The following is a 22,050-nucleotide window of genomic DNA, read 5'->3' on the forward strand; positions in this document are numbered from 1 at the left end:
GCTCAGGGTTGGACTGTGGAGTCCTTGATGCTCTCTGAGCCGGGTGGTTTTCTTGCAAGACGTTTCCTGACCCAACTAGGTAACCTCATCAGGGCTATGTAGGGAGTGGGGTTCCCTCTCTGCAAGCAAACTATTTGTATATAAACGGAGAGCAAACAACACTCAGGAAGAAAACAGACCAGCTCAGAGAGCACCAAGAACCCCCCCTCCTCCTCCCTCCCTCCCCTCTCCTCTTCCTCCTCCCTCCCCCCCCTCCTCCTCCTCCCTCCCTCCCTCCCTCCTCTTCCTCCTCCCTCCCTTCCCCCTCCTCCTCCTCCCTCCCTCCCTCCCTCCCTCCCTCCTCCTCTTCCTCCTCCCTCCCTCCCACCTCCTCCTCCCTCCCTTCCCCCTCCTCCTCCTCCCCCCTCCTCCTCCTCCCTCCCTCCCTCCCCCCTCCTCTTCCTCCTCCCTCCCTCCCCCCTCCTCCTCCTCCCTCCCTCCCTCCCTCCCTCCTCTTCCTCCTCCCTCCCTTCCCCCTCCTCCTCTTCCTCCTCCCTCCCTCCCACCTCCTCCTCCCTCCCTCCCCTCTCCTCTTCCTCCTCCCTCCCTCCCCCCTCCTCCTCCTCCCTCCCTCCCTCCCTCCTCTTCCTCCTCCCTCCCTTCCCCCTCCTCCTCCTCCCTCCCTCCCTCCCTCCTCCTCCCCCCCCTCCCCCCTCCTCCTCCTCCCTCCCTCCCTCCCCCCTCCTCTTCCTCCTCCCTCCCTCCCCCCTCCTCCTCCTCCCTCCCTCCCTCCCTCCCTCCCTCCTCTTCCTCCTCCCTCCCTCCCTCCCTCCTCCTCTTCCTCCTCCCTCCCTCCCTCCTCTTCCTCCTCCCTCCCTCCCTCCCTCCTCCTCTTCCTCCTCCCTCCCTCCCACCTCCTCCTCCCTCCCTTCCCCCTCCTCCTCCTCCCCCCTCCCCCCTCCTCCTCCTCCCTCCCTCCCTCCCCCCTCCTCTTCCTCCTCCCTCCCTCCCCCCTCCTCCTCCTCCCTCCCTCCCTTCCTCCCTCCCTCCTCTTCCTCCTCCCTCCCTCCCTCCCTCCTCCTCTTCCTCCTCCCTCCCTCCCACCTCCTCCTCCCTCCCTTCCCCCTCCTCCTCCTCCCCCCCCTCCCCCCTCCTCCTCCTCCCTCCCTCCCTCCCCCCTCCTCTTCCTCCTCCAAAGGGAAACCTATTTTGCTTCCTCCCCAGTCTGAGAGGCGTCACTCACTGGCCTTCAGCATCCTGAACACCCCGAAGAAACTGGGGAACAGCCTCTTGCGCCGTGGGGCCAATCGCAAGGTGACTCCCAAAAACTCCCCTCGGAGCGGCAGCCGGAGGTCTCCAAGGAACGCCACGTCTTCGAAGGGCAAGGTAAGGGGGTGGGAGGGAGGGAGCCCCAGATTTCCATGCCTGAACCCCACCTGCCCACCCGTCCCCAATACCCTAATCCCAGATCTGAGCGGAAAGTACTTTGGGCATATGTGTGCACGTGTGCGTGTTCGTTTAATCGACATCCTAATACAGGTAGTCCTCGACTTACGACGGTTCACTTCCCAACCGCTCAAAGTTATGGCAGACTCCCGGGAGGCACTTACGACCCAGATTCAAAGTTACGATGCCCTCATCCCCACCCACAAGCCACGGTCACTTGACCCCCAGCAACCGGCCTGCCTATATGGCCCCTTACAGTGTCCTTCAGTCACACGACACTGATTTATCACCTTTTTTTTTTTTTTTTGGCCATAAGCCAGAATTTATTTACCGTTTCTGGCTTTGCTTCGTGGTCTGTGGAAGGATAATGCCATGAAATCAAATTGTTCACAGGATGAGCTGCTTAAACGACCATGTTTACAGTCGTAAGTCGAGGACAGGACCTGTACTGAAAGCAAAGGGGGGGGCTCTCTGTTGGTGTGGAGAAGGAGCTTGATGATGGGGGGGGGGCTTAGGAAGGGGAGTCAGCAAGAGAGCCAACAAATCCCAGTTCCCAAACCAGGTTAGGTTTTTTGTTCTCCTCTTCCTCTGGACCGGAGCCGTCCCCTCCCTGTCCCCCCCTCCCCCAAATCGGGTCCTTCTGAGCATCCTTTGCTTCCACAGGTCTCGGGGGTGGCCACACCAGGCAAGTGCGCGCTGGCCCGCTCTGCAGGGTTGCATGCAGCCTTTCCTGTCTGGGTCTAGGGGAGACGCACGCACATGGGGGTCCCCTCACCTTTCCCCCCCTCTCCCACGTGGGGGGCGGAGGCTGCTTTCTGGATGGAAGCACCAGAGTGTGTGTGTGTGTGTGTGTGTGTGCACACACGTGTGTGTCAGAGTATCTCACGCTCTCCTGACCCACAGTTGGCTGGTTTGCTGGCACGAGCGGCTTTCCTGCCCTCGGCTGCCTCCCCAGGCCTTTGTGCTGCTCCCGTCGGGGCGTGTGTGTGTGTGTGTGTGTTTGGGGCTGGGTGGGTGGGTGAGCAGTAGGATTTCCCCCATGTTTGCCCAGCTTCTGGTCCCCTCCCTCCTCCTCCCCCCCCACCAGCCCCCCAACTCCTCCTGTCTCTTTCTCTCCTGCAGACCAGCTCCAAGTCCCAGAAGGTGAAGTTCTAGCTCCCTTCGTTTTGGCTGCCGATTCAACCATGTTCCATCTCTTCCCGAAGGAAAGGGAGGAGGGGGGCCGCTGCCCCTCTGCCGCTGCCAGCCCCTGCGCCCCCCTGCGTCCTCCCCCCGTGCCTCAAGCAGGCCTAGGAGCCTGGCCTTCTCGCCTCCCTCCCTGTCCCAGCCTGGGCGGAGCAGGGGGGGACCTCCCGTTCACAGCCTCTGTGAGTGTAGGTGCCTTCCTTCCCCCTCTGTTTATCCCCTTTTTCCTTTTCCTCCTTTCTCCCTTTCCCCCTCTGCGCCTCTCCTTTTCCTTCCCTTCCTTCCCTCCTTTTATCCCTCCTTCCTTTTCTCTTCCCTCCCTCCCTTCCTTCATCTTTCTCCGTTCCCTTCCCCCACTCATTCGGGGCCAGGCGGTTGGCATCCCAAGGCCTTTCGGGGAGGGGGGGTCTTCTCCCTCCTGCCGATGCCCCCCCTCACAGTCTTTTCCGTTCTGGGTTCCTTGTACTTCTGGGAAGGCTCAATTTCCTTTGGCCAAGAGGTGAGGTGGGTTCCTCTCTTGTGGTCCTGCTTCCTAGCCCTCGGGCCTTCTCGGGGCACCCAGAGATCGTGCCCTGGCAGAGGATGGGGGGGGGGGGGGCTCTGCCATTCCGTTCGGGAGGGGGGGAGGGACAGCTTGGGCACACACGCCTCTCTTTCTGTCACAGCTTTACTTAGCGCCCTTGCTTCGTATCGCAATCTGTAGAGCCTGGGTTGGAGCCGGGGAGGTTTCCAGGTGGGGGTGCCAGAAACTCCCCTGGAGCAGGTAGGCGGTCAGGGTGGGGGTGACCCTGGGTGGCAGATCAGACGGGGTGCACTTCTGCACCAGGCCTGGGCCACAAGCGAGCAGGGCCCAGAAGCCGTGGGGCTGCCCAGGGCTGGCTCTGAACCGGAGACCCCCAACTGGAGGGTGAGAGGGGGACCCTGACGGAGGAAGGCTCCCAGGCTGAGGGGGGGCACCAACTGGGGTCTCCCCTGCTTGCAACCCTCTACTACTCGCCTTTGTAGAGACTTTAGCAGGAAATGTGTCATTTTAAATAATGTTTCTACTTGTAAATAAATGGTATTTTTCTCCCAAGAGTGGTTGGAATGTGGCTTTGCAGTGAGTCTCTGCCTGCCCCCCCTCAGGACAACCTCAGAATTGTCTTGGAGGACTGGACAGGGCAGCGTAAGGCCAGGCAGGGGGGCCTGGCCAAGGAGCACGTTCTCCTGCCCTTGTGCAGAGTGCAGTCTCCTGACAACCCTCTCAAGAACCTTTCTGGGGTCTTCTGTTAAAGGGGAAATGTCTCCTGTGGGTGAAATCAAAGCTGCAGCAAAAAAAGATACTTGATTTAACACATGTAGGACCCAGAGGACTTCCTACAATTGTGCAGAGTTTAGAATGGCATGAAATACAGAATACAAAGCCGAGCATAAAATAAAATGAATAAAGTAGAATAGGAATAGGAATAGAAATAGACTTCTTTATTGGCCAAGTGTTGTCTCTGGTGTAGAAGCTCACAGTGGACATATGAACAGCAAAAAATAGGTCATAGATCATAGTTTACAATCATTAATTATAAGCAAACGATAAGACAAAGTGTAGAAAAAAAAATTTCTTTTACAGCAGGGTGTCCAACATTGGCAAATTTTAAGACCTGTGGACTTCAGTTCCCAGATTTCCCTACCTGGCCAGCATGGCTGCTGGGGAATACTGGGAGCTGAAGTCTGCAGGTCTTAAAGTTGTTGGACAACTTTGATGTACAGGCTCAGAAATGCATCCGGGAACCTCAACTACATAATTGAAGGAACTAAGAGAGATTAAGAAAGTTTATTTAAGAAAGAAATTAAGAAAATCAGTGTTGTTTCACCAGCTTTAAGGCCTTGGTGGAGGGGCCAACTTCCTTCTCAGTGGCTGACCTCCTCTAGGCCTGCCAAGGGACCCCCGAGGGTCTCCCTTTGACTTCTGGGTACAAACAGACCGTATGTTGCACCAAGAGAAGCTCCAGAAGTCAGCAGACTTACAGCAACTTACAAAAATGCCTTTTCCAAAGAGAGAATTCTGGAAAAAAACCTTTTAATGCAAATACTGTGGAATGTTGCATGATACGGGTAGTCCTCAACTTATGACCTACCTGAAAAATGGGACTTACGACCGAGTTCGAGGTTCCTGCAGTCCTCCTTCCCCCATCCTTGTCGTGTTTTTAGGACTGTTGGCAACATCCCACACTCAGTTTTATGACAGTTTTTCCAGAAACCAGGATTTGATTTCCAGTTTTGGCCAAAGAGCAGCCATGGCGAACATCGGATTCACACTTGTGACCACTCTTCAAAAGAACCCCCTAAAATTATGTCGATCACATGACCGACCCGTTTTACAACTCGTAACCATAATAGGCAGGCTTCCTGATGGCCGTATGTCGAGGACCACCTGTAAAGATTTCTTCAGCCGGCAGAGCTCCCAAGTCCCACCGGTGGTCCAGGAGATCAGGGGGACCCCGGAGCCCCCCTGGGAAGGAGCCCCGAGGGGCATGGTTGGGCAGAGGGTTTTCTCCCTGGGGAAGGCAGCCAGGAAAGGCCCCTCCCCACACTCCAGAACTGCCCTCTCTGCAACCTCTTGAGGGGGTCTCCCTCTTCTCAGACCAGCCAAAGTCCTCAACGTACGACCAGAATACGGCCCAAATTTTCTGCTGCTAAGTGAGACATTGGTTAAGCGAATTTTGCCCTATTTTACAACCTGCCTTGCCACGGTTGTTAAATGAGTCACTACCGTTCTTAAATTAGTAACCTGGTTGTTAAGTGAATCTGGCTTCCCCCTTGACTTTGCTTGTTAGAAGGTCGCAAAAGGGGATCACCTGACCCTGGGACATTGCGACCGTCATAATTACGGGTCTGAATTTTGATCTCACGACCACAGTGATGCTGCAACGGTCGTAAGTGTGAAAAACGGTCGCAAGTCTCTCTTTTCAGTGCCGCTGTAACTTTGAATGGCCACTAAGTGAGCTGTTGTAAGTCGAGGACTACCTGCAGTGCAGGTATGAACACAAGAGCTGGGGAAGGGCTGTCGAGGATGCTAAGGTTGCTAGGAAATAGCAGCTGCTTCCTAATTTTGAGCCATCATTTGGGAAAACAGTTCCACCCCCGTCTTCTCCAGCATGGAAAAACGACCACATCATGGCACTTAGAATTGGGGTTTTTAATGGGTGGTGTGGATCCAGCAGGGGAATTAAGTTTTATCTCAAAGGAAGAGGAAACATTTTACAGAAACGGATCGAGAATTTCCTCCTTTTACAATCTGGGCTTTTCAGGTCTTCGTCACTTTTCTCCTTTGCGTTAAGATGGGGTGGAAGTCCAGGTTCTTTGGGCATCAGGATTAAACCACGTTTCCCACAAGCCAAGGCCAAAATTTCAAAGTAGACTTTGAATCTTCTGCAGCGTTTCCAGGAATCGGGTCCTCCCAGCTCAGTCACACCTTCGTCCTGGCCATTTATTTATTGATTAAATTTTCATGCTGCCCATCTACCCCATAAGGCGACTTATAGATTACAAAAAGTCAAGTAGAAAAATCATTAAAAATATCCAAACTCTGCAGATTTCAAAAATTCAAAACTCTACAAAAACCCAGGATTCAGAGACGGGCGACAATGGGGCTGAGGTCTTCTCCGCCTGGTTATTTACTTTTCTTCCATGGTTGCTGCAAAATACACTCGTACAAATGCACAAATCGGGGGTTTGGGGAATGGAATGGGGGGGCCTCTGTTTGGTGCCAAGGAGTTCTGTGTGAGGATCCTCCATTTAAAATCTTCAAAATAACAATTTTTGCTCATTTTTAGGTGAGCATTGTTCCCCAATATTCTAAGCCAGGAGTCTCCAAATTTGGTGACTTTTAAGACTTTGTGGACTTCAACTCCCAGGATTCCCCAGCCAGCTGCGTTCCCTAGTTGGGTCATGAAACGCCTGAAAGAAAATAACCAAACTCAGAGAACGCCAAGGACCCCACAGTCTTCCTCCTCCTCCCTGCAAACCCCATTCCCTTCCTGATGATGCTCCCTTGTTGAGTAATGAAACCTCTGGAAGGAAACCACCAAGCTCAGAGACCACCTAGGACCCCCAACTGGGTCAACCCTGAGCTACAGACATTTTAGCGGATCCTGGAATCCCAGTGAGAGGACAGAGCGGGCAGGAGTAGCTTAGATAGGAGATAAATGGGGGAGGCATTCTATAACTGTGCTATGGCACTGGGGTCATTGTAAGTTGTTGGGTTGCTTTGTGCCCTCCAGTCCTGGGGAGCCTGGTTCTCATCACCTCGGAGGGAAACGTAGGCTCCTAGTGAAGATCCTCTTTGGCCCAGAGGCTCATTTGATGGAAAGAGCAAGATGGAGTCCCACCATCAAGGTCAAGGAATCTGCATCTTCACAGCCCTTGTATTGGTGCCCTGCGTTGGCCACTTTTTTGGACCCGTGCATTGGGCCGATGGATTCACCATAACCAGATCCCAATGGGATCCTCAACCTTCAGATGCCACCTGCCCCTCAGGTGAGCCATGAAATGTGCTCGGTTGATGTTCCTCACCTGGGGGCCCTCTCACTTGGCCAGCTCAACTTTTGCAGCTTTTCGGATTTGAACGGTCCCACTGGATGGTCTTCTGAAATACGCCGGAGGGGTCAGTGATGAAGCAATCGAATCTGGTGCGGAGGTCCTGTGCCGTCAACGGGGAGAAGATCAGCTTCCGGGTCAGCTTGCTGCCTTTCTCTCTGTGGATAAGGAGCAGAAGAGACGCTGAAGAAGAAGAAGAACAGAGACAGCCACCACGAACCTTCCTGGGGGCTGAAGTGGCTTCTTCCCTGAGTCTTAGCTGGCCACCCGACCCCTTGCCTGGTCCTTGGCTCCCTCCAGAAGTGCTAGGCCCAGATATTCTCCACGTCTGCTTTCTCTTCCCACCACTGTGGACCTCAGCTGTTTCAGAATCAGAGCTGGAAGGGACCTTGGAGGTCTTCCAGTCCAACCCCCTGCTCTAGCAGGAGATCCTATAACATTCCAGACAAGTGGTTGTCCAATCTCTTCTCAAAAACCTCCAGTGATGGAGCACCCACCACTTCTGGTGGCAAGTGGTTCCACTGGTTAATTGTTTTAACTGTCAGGAAATTTCTCCTAAGTTGCTTCTCTCCTTGATGAGTTTCCACCCATTGCTTCTTGTCCTGCCTTCAGGTGCTTTGGAGAAGAGCTTGACTCCCTCTTCTTTATGGCAGCCCCCAAATACTGGAAGATGCTATCATGTCCCCCCTGGTCCTTCTTTTCTCTACACTAGCCATTCCCAATTCCTACAACCGTTTTTCATATGTCCAGGCCTTTAATCATCCTTGTTGCTCTTTGAACTTTTTCCAAAGTCTCAACATCTTTTTTGTAACGTGGTGACCAAAACTGGATGCAGGATTCCAGGTGTGGCCTTACCAAGGCTTCATAAAGCGGTACTAATAACTTTTTTCCTATGTAGAAGTTTAACCCAGACAGATCCTGCCTCTCCTGGACCTCCTCTACTCACTCGGTGGCTTCCTCCTTCACCGTTCCGTTTGGGTACAGCTGGTCCACAAAAGTGCCATTTGCCAGCCAGTACATGATGCCGCTCTCTGGGTGGACGGTTCTGCCCTCGCAGGAGACCTGAACCTTCTGTCCTGAGAGCCACAAGGAAATACGAAATATTGTTCACCCGTGGAGGAATGGCAGGTGCCCCCTTGGCCTCCTCCCTCTGCCCACCACCCTTGATAGGGAGAAGGGGGCACCCACAATCCCTCCCACGGATGTTCTCCCAGCCACTCCACTAAGAGGCTTCCTGTGGATCTCACTGTACAGGTAGTCCTCGACTTGGGACCACAATTGAGCCCCCAAATCCTGTTGTTAAGTGAGACGTTAAGTCAGCTTTGCCCCATTGTGCAACCTTTCTTGCTTCAGATGTTGTTAAGTGAATTTGGCTTCCCCATTGACTTCGCTCATCAGAAGGTCGCAAAAAGGGACCACGTGACCCCAAGACACTGTGACCGTCATAAGTATGATACTCATCCACTCCCCCCTGACCCCCCCCTCCAGATACCTGGCGGGACCTACCGATGGAGGGCTGGGGCTGGAGCAGGGAGGTGATTTGCGACTCCTCCTTTGCTGCTGGAGCTGAAAAGAGAGCAGGTAGGTTGGGGTGGGTGGGTGGGTGGGACAACAGCTGCACACCCAGCCCTGGTTCCCCTTTCCAGGGTCTTTGGAAGGGGGGGGTCTGCATTCATCTTTGTGCATGAGTTCTGCAATGGGTAGTCAATAAATTTAATAAAATAAAATAAAATAAAATAATATATAAAATAAAATAAAATAATTAAAAATAATAAAATAAAATAAATAAAATGTAAAATAATAAGTATAAATATAATAAAAATTAAACTAAAGTTTTAAAAAATAAAATAGGACTCTGGAAACCAGAATCCGGAGGAGGCTGGGAGCCCCTTTTCTGACTAACCAACTTTATGGAAAAGCAGGTGCTTCTGTCAGCTGCAGCTCATTCAGCAGAAGCCTGGAGGGGCTGGACTGATGGAGGATTTGCACTCTGAACCTCCTGTTATATAAACGGCCATCTCCCCCTCCCTCTATTTCCATCCTAGATTGGTCTCGGCCACTCTCCTCCGGCCCCCCGGGCCCTCTCTCGCCCCACTCTCTGCTGTGGGGCTGCACAGAAGCCAAGCTCAGCTCCTTGCCTTGATAAAGATTAGGGTTATGGGCTGGATTCGTGAGGGGGTGGGCAGTAGCTCTTCCACTGATGTAATAGAAACATGAATAGCACCCATCGTCATTGACAAAATTGCCATCGGTCAATTGCAGAAGGCAGCTTCACTCAGGAGAGCTGTCCTCCTGCCACGAGGCCTTTTACACCCTCAAACAGCCACATCTGCCTATCACAGGTCCTTGGGGAGGACTCAGACAGGTGGTAAAAAGAGGCCAAATCCAGTCTGAACATCTGGCTGTGCGACCAATCACAAGAATACAATGCAGTGCAGTGCCACCCCGTAGCCCTACCTTGGATGGAGGGGGACACACTGAGCAGAACCAACAGCAGGCAGCCAATGAAGGTCTGAGCATCTGGAAAGAGAAGGGGGGGAATCAGTGGGGTGCCTGGCTTCTTTGGGAAGTGGAGCAAGGGGCCCCTTCCCAGCCTTGACAATTAAATTCAATGGTGAAAAATGTAAGGTTTAGGCAAGAAGAGCCAGAATTGAAGTCCACAAGTCACAGAGGGGCCTTGCTTCCCCACCTCTGCCAGGCGTATCGTTTAGAGTTGGACAGCTTTATAAATGTGCTAAAATAATGAAACCCCCAGTCAGGCTGCACTGGATGTCCGTTCTCTTTTTCAAGAGAGGCAATAAAAAAAAAAAAGGAAACGAAAAGAGTAGAACAGATTGTCTCCAGCATCTCACAGCCAGATAAGCAGGGCTTAACACCAGACAAACTTTCAAGCAGAAAAGACCATCCTAATAAGGGAACTAGCAGGGAGAAAACCCCACAAACTCCCATCAAAACTGACAGGGCAAACCGCTGGTATAGAAACAGGGAGCAGAACACACACACTCCATAATTCTGATGGTGTTACCTAGTCAGGTAATGAAACGTCTGCAAGCAAACAACCCAGTTCAGAGAGAACCAAGGATCCCCCAGCTATCAAATGTCTTCAAAGTTTTCCCAAAACAGTTTGCACAATAATTCCATTAAAGAAGAAGCGAGTGATTAAATTCAATATATAAATAGCCCCCTCATCCATCCCACTTATGTTTATGTTGGGGAATTTATACTGCCGCCTCCTCGCCCGCTGCGGCTGAAGGCGCTTCCCTGGCGTCCGCCTGGCTCTTCCTCCCTCCCATTTGGCCCAGAGGGTCACAGCCTTTCGGCCGCTCAGGGCTCGCCTGCTCCTCCAGCCTCGCCCGTCGCCCTTGAAAGCCCGCAGCGTCCCCGGGAAGGGGGCTGTGGGCGGCTGGCTCCCTTCTCCCGTCAACGTCCCCGCTGGCCCCTCGGGGCGCCTGGCTCTGCTCCCCATCCCCTCCCGCTCCCCAGCCCCGGAGCAGCCCCTCAGGGCCAGGCTGCCTGGCGTCCCGGGCTGAGCGGCCAGCGTCCGTGGCTCAGGTGGGCGCTCCCGAGCATCGCTTTTGCGGGGGAGGAAGGGAAGGCGGGAGGCGGCCGGGGCTTACCTGGGGCCGAAGGGGGCATGGCTCGTCCTTCCTCCCTCGGGGCAGGGCTGGCTGATGTGGCGGAGGCAGAAGCGGCGCTTTATAGCCTGATTTGGAAATCAAATCAGCACTTTTTTTTTTTCTGCTTTCGGGTGACTCAGCCACCCACCCGCCCCCCCCCCCTTGGCCGCAATGGGAAAAAACGCCCGAGGCCAGCCAGCCAGCCCTGCCCCAGCCCGGAGCTTTGGGGAAGAAAGACCCCCGACTCCGCTTGGTCCTTTTCCTAAGGGGCCAAATCAAGGCTGCGTCTTCCCAGGCAAAATAGCCAGAGCAATCGCCCTTAAAGATTTATATGCCGCTTTCCAGCCCTCTCCAAGGGCTTCCCAGGCTCAGCCTCTGGCCCCCAACAATTTGACTCCTTATTTGACCCACCTCGGAAGGATGGAAGGCTGAGTCAACCTCAAAATACAAGGCTTTCCCTCTGTCCGTGCCCCCTCCCCCTGATCCGGCCGTCAGTGTCCATTGGCATCTCGGTTCGATGTTTTGGGAGCCGCTTTGAGTATAGGTGCCTCTCCAAGAGGTTTGGCATTCGTTCCCAGCCCTGGCATCTTTGTGGCAGTGAATCTGGCCGCTTGGCACCTCTGCTTCCTCTCAATGTCCTCCGTCCTCTCCCCCCCTCTTCTTTTTCACCATCTGTACTACTTCCCTAACTTCCTCTGCCCCCTCCCTCCGTTCATGGCAGGATGCCAGCAAGCAAAGATGACAGAGCTGGCATGTAACCTCTCACCCCTTTTCCTGTCCCACGTGGTAGCCAAAGACAGTGGCTGCCACGCCTGGTGAAAAGGTGCCCAGCACGTATCCTGCTTGCTGCAGGTGCCAAACAGGCCCCAGGAACCAGGCAGAAGAAGTCAGTGGTGGGTTCCTGAATCTGCCCCTCGGAAGTGCCCAAGAGGAGGGCAGGAATGGCCATTTGGTGCCCCCTCAAGTATGGTGTCCTTTTCATCTATCATCTCTATCTATCTATGTATCTATTACTGTCTACTGTCTATTATCTATCTTCTATCTATCTATCTATCTATCTATCTATCTATCTATCTATCATCCATCCATCCATCCATCTATCCATCTATCTATCTATCTATCTATCTATCTATCTATCTATCTATCATCCATCCATCCATCCATCCATCCATCCATCCATCCATCTATCTATCTATCTATCTATCTATCTATCTATCTATCTATCTATCTACTGTATTATCTACTTATTATCTATCTATCTATATCTATCTATCTACTGTATTATCTACTTATTATCTATCTATCTATCTATCTATCTCTATCTACCTATCTATCATTTACGTATCTATTATCTGTCTACTGTCTATTATCTCTATCTATCTATCTATCTATCTATCTATCTATCTATCTATCATTTATGTATCTATTATTTATTTTATTTATTTATTTTGTTTTATTAAATTTATATACCTCCCTACTCCCGAAGGACTCAGGGCAGTGAAATTATCTGTCTACTGTCTATTATCTATCTTCTATCTATCTATCTATCTATCTATCTATCTATCTATCTATCTATCATCCATCCATCCATCCATCTACTGTATTATCTACTTATTATCTATCTATCTCTATCATCTATCTATCTATCATTTATGTATCTATTATCTATCTACTGTCTATTATCTATCATCTATCTATCTATCTATCTATCTATCATCTATCATCTATCTATCTATCTATCTATCTATCTATCTATCTATCTATCTATCTATCTATCTATTTATCTACTGTCTATTATCTACTTATCTATATCTATATCTATCATCCATCCATCTATCTATCAATCTATCTATCAATTTATCTACCTCTCTAATTTAAATGCTGTTCATCTAATGCTTCCAGCACCTCGGAGAAACTTATGTTAAGAAAAAACAAACATACAACGATTATCAATATAAAAATGGATTAAAATTAAAGCAAAGTTAAAAAAAAACCCATGACTTTGGAGGAGAGAGGAGGGGGAGGTGCCTTCTCTGTTAGTGCACCCACCACCTCCAGCCAGCAGCTCTTCCTGTGCCGGCCAGTCAGCTGAGTCAGGTTTTAAGGCTTTTCCTGAAGGCTGAAAGAGGACCTAACCTTGGGGGGGGGGGCAAGACGTTCCAGAGGTCGGGGCTGTGGCAGAAAAAGGCCTGGACCCCACCAGCCGAAGATCCTTGGCGGGTGGGGTCTGGGATAGACCCTTTTGCCAACAGAAGTGGGGTGGGTCAATCCCATTGGGGAAAGAGGGCTCCTCAGATTTCCTAGAATCCGGTGTCTAGTTCTGGTCAGCACAGATAAAAAAAGGTGTGGAGACTGTAGAAGAAGTGCAGAGAAGAGCAACCAGGATGATTAGGGCACTGGAGGCTCAAACACAGGAAGAGCAGCTGCAGGAACTGGGCATGGCCAGTCTGGTGAAAAGAAGGATTTGGAGTGACAGGATAGCAGTCTTCCAATATTTGAGGAGCTGCCCCATAGAAGAGGAAGTCAAGATATTCTCCAAAGCGCATGAAAGCAGGAGAAGAAGCAACAGATGGAAACTCATCAAGGAGAGAAGCAACCTGGAATTGAGGAGAAACTTCCTGAGAGGGAGGACAATTTAGCAAAGGGGTCTGGGTGAAGGGCGTACACTTGACCCAGCAGCCCAAATACCCTTCCCCCCAACTCAAAGGCTGCCACTGAGTGGGTTTCTAGCCCTCTTTGAGGCAATGCACAGGATGAGAACCAGCTCAGGGCCCTCCCTTTGTCCTCCCAGTGTCCCAACATGGAAACAACCCCCAGTTCACGGAATTACGCTCCGTGCAATTACGCTCCGGTCTGATTCACGTCACGCACCGTCGCAGCTCATCAGCCCTGACGGGAAAACAGCCCTGCGCTCCGTCCTGTTCACTTCCTTGGTGGAGCGTGTGTCACGGTTTGGATTAAAGGGACTGAATTCCCGGCCTTCAGGCCTCCTGCCAGGTAGATGGGAAACACCAACGTCTGCAAGGCCAAAGGAAACAAGACCCACGTGCGTTTCGGGAAAGGCGCCCGTTGCCAGAAACTGGAGGGGAAAGTCTGCCAGCTGGATTTGCACCTGGAGAAATGAAGGTGGAAGGGCTCCAAGAGGACACCTCCTCCTCCTCCTCCTCCTCCTCCTCCTCCTCCTCTCACCTCCTCGCAGCCTCCAGTTTTGGTCGCCACATTACAGAAAAAATGTTGAGACTTTGGAGAAAGTGCAGAGAAGAGCAACTAAGATGATTAAAGGCCTGGAGACAAAGACCTTTCAAGAACAGTGGCAGGAACTGGGCACGGCCAGTCTAGAGAAAAGGAGGACTAGTGGGGACAGGGTAGCAGTCTTCCGATATTTGAGGGGCTGCCCCAAAGAAGACAAGGGCTAAGTTATATACCAAAGCCCCTGAGAAGGTAGGGCAAGAAGCAACGGATGGAAGCTAATCAAGGAGAGAAGCAACCTGGAACTAAGCAGAAATTTCCTGACAGTGAGAACAATTAACCAATGGAATGGCTTGCCACAAGAAAGTTGTGGGTGCTCCATCACTGGAGGTTTTTAACAGTCACTTGTCTGAAATGGGATAGAGTCTCCTGCTCGAGCAGGGGGCTGGACTAGAAGACCTCCAAAGTCCCTTCCAGCTCTATTCTGATTCCGATCCTGATTCCCCTGAGCTCTGTTTTTGCAGGTGCCTTCCTCTTCCCTGCGTCCTCCCCACCAGGCTGTAAGTGCCAATTCTCTCCCCAGGACAAAAGAAAGAGGAGGTTATTGTTCTCGGAGCAGGGGCATCCCACCCACCCATTTCCGAGGGGCGGGAGCTGAAGCCAGAGGCTGAATTAGCCCATTTTCTATTGAATTACAGTTGTTCTTTCACTTACAAACACAAGAAGCCCTAAAGTTCCATTGCTAAGCAGTACAGCTGTTAAGTGAATCAGGCCTGATTTTATCACCCTTCCTGCCATGGTTGTTAAGTGAATCACATGGTCATTAAACAACTCCAGCTCCCTCCCTTGACTTTGCTTGTCGGAAACCGGCTGGGAAGGTCACAGAGGGAGGTCACGTGACCCCAGGATCCTACAACTGTCCCAAATACATGTCATTGCCAAGCGCCTAAATTTTGATCACGTGGCCACGAGGAGGTTCCAGTCGTCGTAAGTGTGAGGATTGGCAGTAAATCATTTTTTTTCCAGTGCCACTGTGACTTTGAATGGTATAAACATGTTTTGTTTTGCTCTGGGCACATAAAAGATGTCATTTCGTCCTTCTGATCAGGGGTCTCCAGCCTTGGCCACTTTAAGACTTGTGCAACTCCCAGAGTTCCTCAGCCAGCAAAGCTGGGGAACTCTGGGAGTTGAAGTCCACAAGTCTTAAAGTGGCCAAGGGTGGAGACCCCTGCTTCTGATGGACCCCAGTTATTATGATTTGGTGTAGAACTGGCATTGCCGGGCTGCCAAACTCCAGATGACCACAAAGTGGCAGTCAAGAGAGTGTCAGCAGATATTTGCAGCTCGGATCTTCAGGTAGAGAAGGTTTGCCAAGGGAGTCTCTATGATTTCTTGGGTTCTCAGTTAGAGGGATCTGTTTCCTGCTGATGGGCCAGTTGCTTCAACAGAAGGTGCTGCTTTCTTTCCAGGAATTAGTTATTTGTATTTTCCAAAGTGATCGGATTTCTCTTTTCAGGAAAAACACCAGTCTTTCTTCTGCTTTTCGTTTCAGAAATGGCTCAAACAGGGAGAAGGCAGGACTGAGTCACCCCGGCAGGAGAAGGGATCTTTGAGGTCAACTAGTGACCACCGTTGCCTGATGCAGATGACCTTATTACATCCTGGACAAATGGCTGTCCGGGTCTGTTCTTCAAAACTTCCAGTGATGGGGCACCCACAACTTCTGGTGGCAAGCTGTTCCACTGGTTAATTGTTCTCACTGCTAAGAAGTTTCTCCTTAGTTCCAGGTTGCTTCTCTCCTGGATGAGTTTCCATCCGTTGCTTCTTGTCCTGCCTTCGGGTGCTTTGGAGAATAGCTTGACTCCCTCTTCTTTGGGGCAGCCCCTCCAAAATTGGAAGATGCTTTCATGTCACCCCCTAAGCCTTCCCTTCATTAGGCTAAACATACCCAGCTCCCTCTACTGTTCATCACCTGGTTTAGCCTTCAGACCCCTTCTCATCTTTGTGGCTCATCTCTGCACACCTTCTAGGGTCTCAGGATTCTTATTTATTTGTCCTAGGTGCTCTCTGAGCTTGGTAGTTTTCTTGCAAATGTTTTATTACCCAACTAGAGAACATTATCAGCGCTAATGATGATTATTTATTTATTTATTTATTTATTTATTGGTCCGGAGACTCAGGGCGGCTTACAATGCGTTAATAGCCTTCATACTTTTTGTATATACCTGCTTAGTAGGGCTTTCGCCCCCCTCCAAGTGGTGTTCTTTTTACACAAAGTCAGCTTATTGCCCCCACAATCCGGGTCCTCATTTTACCTACCTCGAAAGGATGGAAGGCTGAGTCAACCTTGAGCCTGGTGAGATTTGAACTCGCAGTAATTGCAGGCAGCTGGCTTTATTTTAACAGTACTTTAGCCACTGCGCCACCAAGGCTCCTTAATGATACCGTAGCATTGATGAGTTTACCTAGTTGGGTCATGAAATGTCTGCAAGGAAACCACCCAGCTCAGAGAGTTCCAAGTCTGAGCTACAAATATTAGCTATTTATTTATTACTTTTATTAAATTTATATGCTGCTCACCTCACTCTCACGAGACACTGGGTGGCTTACAAGAAATACCATTGATGAGATTGAGGTCATGGAAAACATGATCTAGAGATTTGCTCAGCAGGCTTTTATGACACTAACATGTGCTGCAAAGGTCAAATAAACCCACATTTTTTTTGTGAGGCTCTGACTGCTGATGTTTTTTTCCAGTTACCTTAGTCTTCTTTTAAAATTAATTCTCTCTTTAATATGCCCATAGAAAGCCAACGGATGACAATAAATGTTCACTCATTCCGAGAATGTTTCGTATTAGCATAGTGAGAAGAGAGGTGCAAATCATTCTTCTTTTTGAGTCAATTAATTTCTGCTCAGATCAGACCGAGGTTTTTTGCTTACTCAACTTCTTCTTAAATAAGCCCTTTCTTAAGCTTAAAAGGAAAGTGAGAAGAAAACAGATCATCTGCGTAAATCTCGCTCTGTTCTAAGAACCTGTAGGAAGTTAACCCACATCCCTCTCCTAGGAAAATGAAATATTCTAGGAAATATTAAAATGGCAGAATATTATATTTCCCTGGATGAGAAATGGAGAAATATGTTTTTTTAGACAGGAAGCAGATACACTCTTAATAGCCCCCATCATTCTCAATAGCCCACAGCAGATGTCAGCACTTAAGAGATAAAGAGATAGCTAGCTCTATTCATAAGCAAATGCCCTCATCCAAAATCCAACAAAGGTAGGATTAGCCCTCTACCCATCTAACAACAGCACTCACCACATGGCACTTGGGGAGATTACATCACCCAGCAAGGCTCAACCAAGCCTGGGACTCAAAAGACAACCTACAAAGTTACCCCTGCATGGCCCCATGGAAGTCTGACAACCAATCAGAATACAAGCTCAAATTCAAAGCCCAACAGAGGGTTTAAATCTCTCTCACCCATGTGCTTTTTTTGCCCAGGACCTCAAACCACGTGGTCCTGTCCAGCATTAAAAACCATCTTTCTGATCAGCCACCATGTTTCCAGTGTCTTTCTCCCTACTCGGAACTGAACCCAGATGGACATTTCCTCCAACAAACTGATGGATCGAAGCTGTTCTGGGTATCGCTGAATCATAGAGTTGAAAGGGACCCAAAGGTCATCTAGTCCAGCCCATTGCGATGCTCAAGAGAGCCCAATTCAACCATCCGTGAGAGGTGGGACTGTTTGAAGTTACACAGGCCCCGTTTTTCACACTTATGACCATTGCAGCACCCTTGCGGTCACGTGATTAAAATTCAGAGCCTTAGCAACTGGCAGGTACTTCTGACGGTTGCAGTGTCCCCGGGGGCCACGTCATCCCCTTTTGCGACCTTCAGACAAGTGAAGTCAATGGGGAAGCCAGATTCACTTTACAACCATGTTACTCACTTAATAACCACAGCGATTCACTTACAACCATGGGCAGAAAGGAGGAGGACGGTGGGGTGCTCTCTGAGCTTGGTGGTTTTCTTTTTTTTAAAGTTTTTTATTAATAATACAAAATTAAAAAATAGATATGACATCACTGGTTCCAAACATTTTCTGTCACTTTACAATAATATTAGTACTCATATAAACATATAGTTCTTTAGCTTTGTTCATTATTTAAACATAATGTGATATATTAATACTTTTTCCCTTATTTCTGTATATTTATTTATCTCTTATACATTTATCTATAATAACATCTATATTTTTGTTCTGACACTATACATTTGTCTTGGCTACCCTCTTGTTATCTATCCAATCATAAAATTGTTCCCAGATTTTGTAGAACTTAGTTTCGCCTTTATCCTTGAGTTCCAAAGTGAACGCAAGGAAAAAACTCTGTCCATTTCTGTGCAGTTAAAGATTTTCAGTAATATTTCCTCTTCAGTTGGAATATCTTTCTCTTTCCATTTTTGAGCGAAGGCTATTTGTGCCGCTGTGAGTATATGCATTAATAAATAATTTGTATCTTTCTTATATTTTCTTTCTATAATTCCCAGTAAGAAACATTGGTTGACAAAATTTCTTCCCGCCGGTTCTTTAGTAAATTCCAAAATTTTTGCGCCTTTGGGCAGGTTGGTGGTTTTCTTGCAGGCATTTCATGCTCTAATTTATGAAGACCAACTGGCGGTTAGGAGACATAATGAAAACCCCTTGATTGCACAACCTGTGGACAGAGTCAACCATGCCTCCAACTGGGGAACTGAGAACATCTTAGGGCCTAGGCCAAACCAAGACCAAAAACGCAAGAGTATTTCTGGAAGCCTACCACTCAAGCACATCGGCCATAAACCAGCAGGTAGAAATAAACATCTAGAAATAAGCCCGGCAGGAACTGGGTGTGTCTAATTTAAGGAAAAGACGGACATGATAGCAGTCTTCCAATCTTGGGGGGGGGCAGCCACAAAGAAGAGGGGGTCAGTTTATTCTCCAATGCACCAGAAGGCAGCTGATGGAAACTGATCAAGCAGAGAAGCAACCTGGACCTAAGGAGAAATTAACAGAACGATTAATCAGTGGAATGGCTTGCCTTCCAGAAGTGGTGGGTGCTGAAGGTTTTTAAGAAGAGATTGGATAGCCATTAGTCTGAAATGGTCTGGGGTCTCCTGCCTGGGCAGGGGGTTGGATTAGAAGACCTCTGAGGTCCCTTCCAATTCTGTTCTTCTGACTTCTCTTTCCTAGAGTAAGCCATGCCTACCGTATCTTTTCTGAGAAGTACCACCAGAACAGAGACCATCAATGCTCTGGCAATTGGGAGCCTGTTGTTGGCCCTTTGGAGCAGCCTGGGGGCAATCCGGGAGGGGAGGGTCCTGAATGGAGGTTCTGCCTTGACCTCTTCCTGACTTTTCCTTCTCAGCTGGGAATTCCTTTCGCTTGGTTGAGCCAGGCACCACAGACGGTTTCAGTTTCATAACAGCTCATCGCATGGTTGTGTGTGTGTTTGTGTGTTGTCATTCACTCAGTTTTGGAGAAGTCATATTCACATGTTCCGGCCCACTTGAGTTGTTATTTTCTAGAGCGGAAACACATTCACTCCACACAAACAGTCCACCCAATTCATCCTCTTAAAGTTCAAACCACTAACATTAAAAATAAATAGTGCTGGTTGCCTTGACTGCTCGTAACGCACTTCCAGCGCGTGTCAATAATCAGCCACGCTGTCCATCTGCTGATTGTGCGTAGCAAACAGCCCTTCCCTTCCCTTGTGGTTTTCCCACCAAACATTTTCTTGGTAGATGTCTAAGGAGTTTCTCAATCCTCCAGGTCATCGTTGTCCCAATGGTGTTTTTTCCAGAAGACAGCTGGATTTTCTTGGGGGGGGGGGTTTCTTGAAAACATTTTGCTTCTCATCCAAGAAGCTTCTTCAGTTCTAACTGTTCTGTCCTTTCAGCAGTTCCAAGAAGGCTCCACACCAATTGGCAATATTCAGGTGACCCTGAGGGCAAGAGGCCTCAAGGACTCTCAGAAAGAGCACTAACGACCAGAGGACTGCAAGGAGCATAAATCCTTCCATCCTCCACCCTTCAGTCAGAACCGAAGAAGCTTCTTGGATGAAGTTTCTGGTCCTTATTTCCTTTGGGGCTGTTTGGGAAGGAGCCCTCTGCCCCGTGGCTCTGGGAGGCAAGGAAAGCCAGGCTTGGCTGCCTTTTTATGATTTGGTTATGGAGTTTATGGGCTGAGGAGAGCATCCGTCCATCCATCAGTTCATCCATCCATCCATCCACCCATCTCTCCATTCATCCATCCCGTCCGTCCGTCCATCCATCCATCCATCCCATCTGTCCTTCCCTCCCTCCCTATTTATGTATGTCTATAAACACCCTGAGTTTATTGCTCTCTGTGCGCGTATGAACACAAAGACAGGTGTGCATAAACTCCTTGCCACCCCCTGCCTGTCTCCATCGTGCCAGACGTCCTGCTTCCACCACTTCAGAAGGCGCCCAGCCTCCCTGCCCGGAGCCTCCGCCTCTTCCTTCTCCTTCTTCGGGAGCCGAGAGGGAGGGAGGGGGGGGCACAGCAGACACTCCCAACCGTATTAGAAAAGCAGGCGTGCTCTCTGCCTTCAAGAGGCCTAGTGGTTAGCTCTAGGGGCGCATTTTCAGTAGAGGAAGGTGCCACTACAATGGGAAGTTTGGGAATCAGTGCTTTTCCTGAAACGGCCCATGGAGAGGAGTGAGCCAATCCTCATCGTGTGCAAACAGGCAGAGAGGATTTGAGGCCCCCAGACAGGCGCCTTCCGGGACTACAACTCCCAGCCAGTCCCAACCCCGATGCTGCCACTAGAATGGAGATGTCGGAACTCAAAACGGGAGCAGGCTGCCTCCTGGGAGACACAATTTTGGCTGAGATCTCCATAGAACAGCTACACGTGGATTGTGGCCCTAAGACTAAAGAAAAGAGGAGAAAGCTGCCTGGCTCTGTTCCTTGTTGGGAGGCTCATCGGACAGGAAGTTTGTACAGGAGGTCCTCAACTTGTGACCGTTTAACAATGGTTTAAGTTACAATGGCCTCAGAAAAAGTGAGTTATGACCTGTCCTCGCACTTACGACCGTTTCATCACCCACATGGTCACATGGTTGCAGTTTAGGCATTTACAACCGACTGCCGTATCTTGCAGTAATCTGATTGTGGTTTGCAATATTCCCAACCAGTTCAGGATAACATCAATTGCAACAGCTGGATTGACTTAACGTCCGGCTGATTCGTTTAACTGCCATGGTGAAATGGTAACAACATCGAGTCGGGTTATGTGATGACTCTTAACAACCACGTTGCTTAGGGACCAAAATTGTGGTCCTAATTTGAGGGCTACCTGTAGGAATAACAACTTCAGGACAAAGTGCCAAAAATGGACAAAATTTTCTCTTTTTTCCCCATAAACGGAAAAAAGATGACGGCTTCCAAGGATTCCTTGCAAAGTCCCAAATTCTTCCACTGGGAATCCGTGTGTTAATCTGGGTCAATGTTTAAAATGCAGCAAGTGAAGTATTGCTCTATAAAATGTAGACAATCCTGTTCCACAACTTTTCTCTCCAGAGTAATTAAAGCACAAAAACTGGGGGGGGAAAAAAAAAAAACTCTGTAAGATACAGGTAGTCCTCAACTTACAACCACAATGGAGCCCAAAATTTGTTGCTAAACAAGGCGGTTGCTTGAGTTGTGCCCCATTTTATGACCTTTCTTGCCACAGTTGTTAAGGGAATTGTTAAGTTAGTCACATGGCTGTTAAGCGAATCTGGCTTCCCCATTGACTTTGGTGGTTGTAAAAGGGGATCACATGACCCCAGGACACCGCAACCGTCGTAAGTATGATCCAGTTGCCAAGCGTCTGAATTTGGATCCCATGACCACGAGGACGTGGCAACCGTTGTGTGAAAAATGGCCCAAAGTCCCTGTTTCAATGCTGTTGTAATTTCGGTCACTAAATGAACTGTTATAAGTCGAGGTTTACAAGAAAAAGGAAGGAAGGAAAAGAATTCTCCAAAGCCCAACCCCTCCCCCCAAG

General features: G+C 49.6%; 2 protein-coding genes across 5 annotated transcripts in view; one reads left to right on the forward strand and one right to left on the reverse strand.

The window, feature by feature from the left end:
- NUMA1 (nuclear mitotic apparatus protein 1) overlaps nt 1-2,725 on the forward strand; it is a 47,251-nt gene extending 44,526 nt beyond the window's left edge. For all 4 annotated transcript variants that reach the window (XM_070943048.1, XM_070943051.1, XM_070943049.1 and 1 more), the window contains exons 25-26: nt 1,204-1,365; nt 2,548-2,725. In XM_070943048.1, the coding sequence (XP_070799149.1) occupies nt 1,204-1,365; nt 2,548-2,580 (195 nt within the window). In that variant the 3' untranslated portion in view covers nt 2,581-2,725. The remainder of the gene's footprint in view (nt 1-1,203; nt 1,366-2,547) is intronic.
- A 3,807-nt stretch (nt 2,726-6,532) lies between these two features.
- On the reverse strand, nt 6,533-10,818 carry IL18BP (interleukin 18 binding protein). Its single transcript, XM_070942908.1, has 6 exons — nt 10,800-10,818; nt 9,640-9,702; nt 8,689-8,748; nt 8,129-8,258; nt 7,159-7,340; nt 6,533-6,543 (listed from the first exon to the last, which is right to left on the reverse strand). The coding sequence occupies exons 1-5, from the start codon at nt 10,816-10,818 to the stop codon at nt 7,184-7,186; spliced, it is 429 nt and encodes a 142-aa protein (XP_070799009.1). The 3' UTR covers nt 6,533-6,543; nt 7,159-7,183.
- Between the last annotated feature and the right edge of the window lie 11,232 nt (nt 10,819-22,050).

Source organism: Pituophis catenifer, unplaced genomic scaffold, assembly GCF_029215685.1.
Source record: "Pituophis catenifer annectens isolate HBS135680 unplaced genomic scaffold, rPitCat1.0.hap2 SCAF_4, whole genome shotgun sequence".
In the NCBI taxonomy this organism is placed as follows: domain Eukaryota; kingdom Metazoa; phylum Chordata; class Lepidosauria; order Squamata; family Colubridae; genus Pituophis; species Pituophis catenifer.

Bases quoted from the DNA above. Each gene is read 5' to 3' on its own strand.
- IL18BP (XM_070942908.1), bottom strand. The intron at 8,259-8,688 runs GTAGGTCCCGCC...TGTGGCTCTCAG, and splicing joins CCAGCCCCAGCCCTCCATCG to GACAGAAGGTTCAGGTCTCC. The intron at 7,341-8,128 runs GTGAGTAGAGGA...CCTTATCCACAG, and splicing joins GTGAAGGAGGAAGCCACCGA to AGAGAAAGGCAGCAAGCTGA.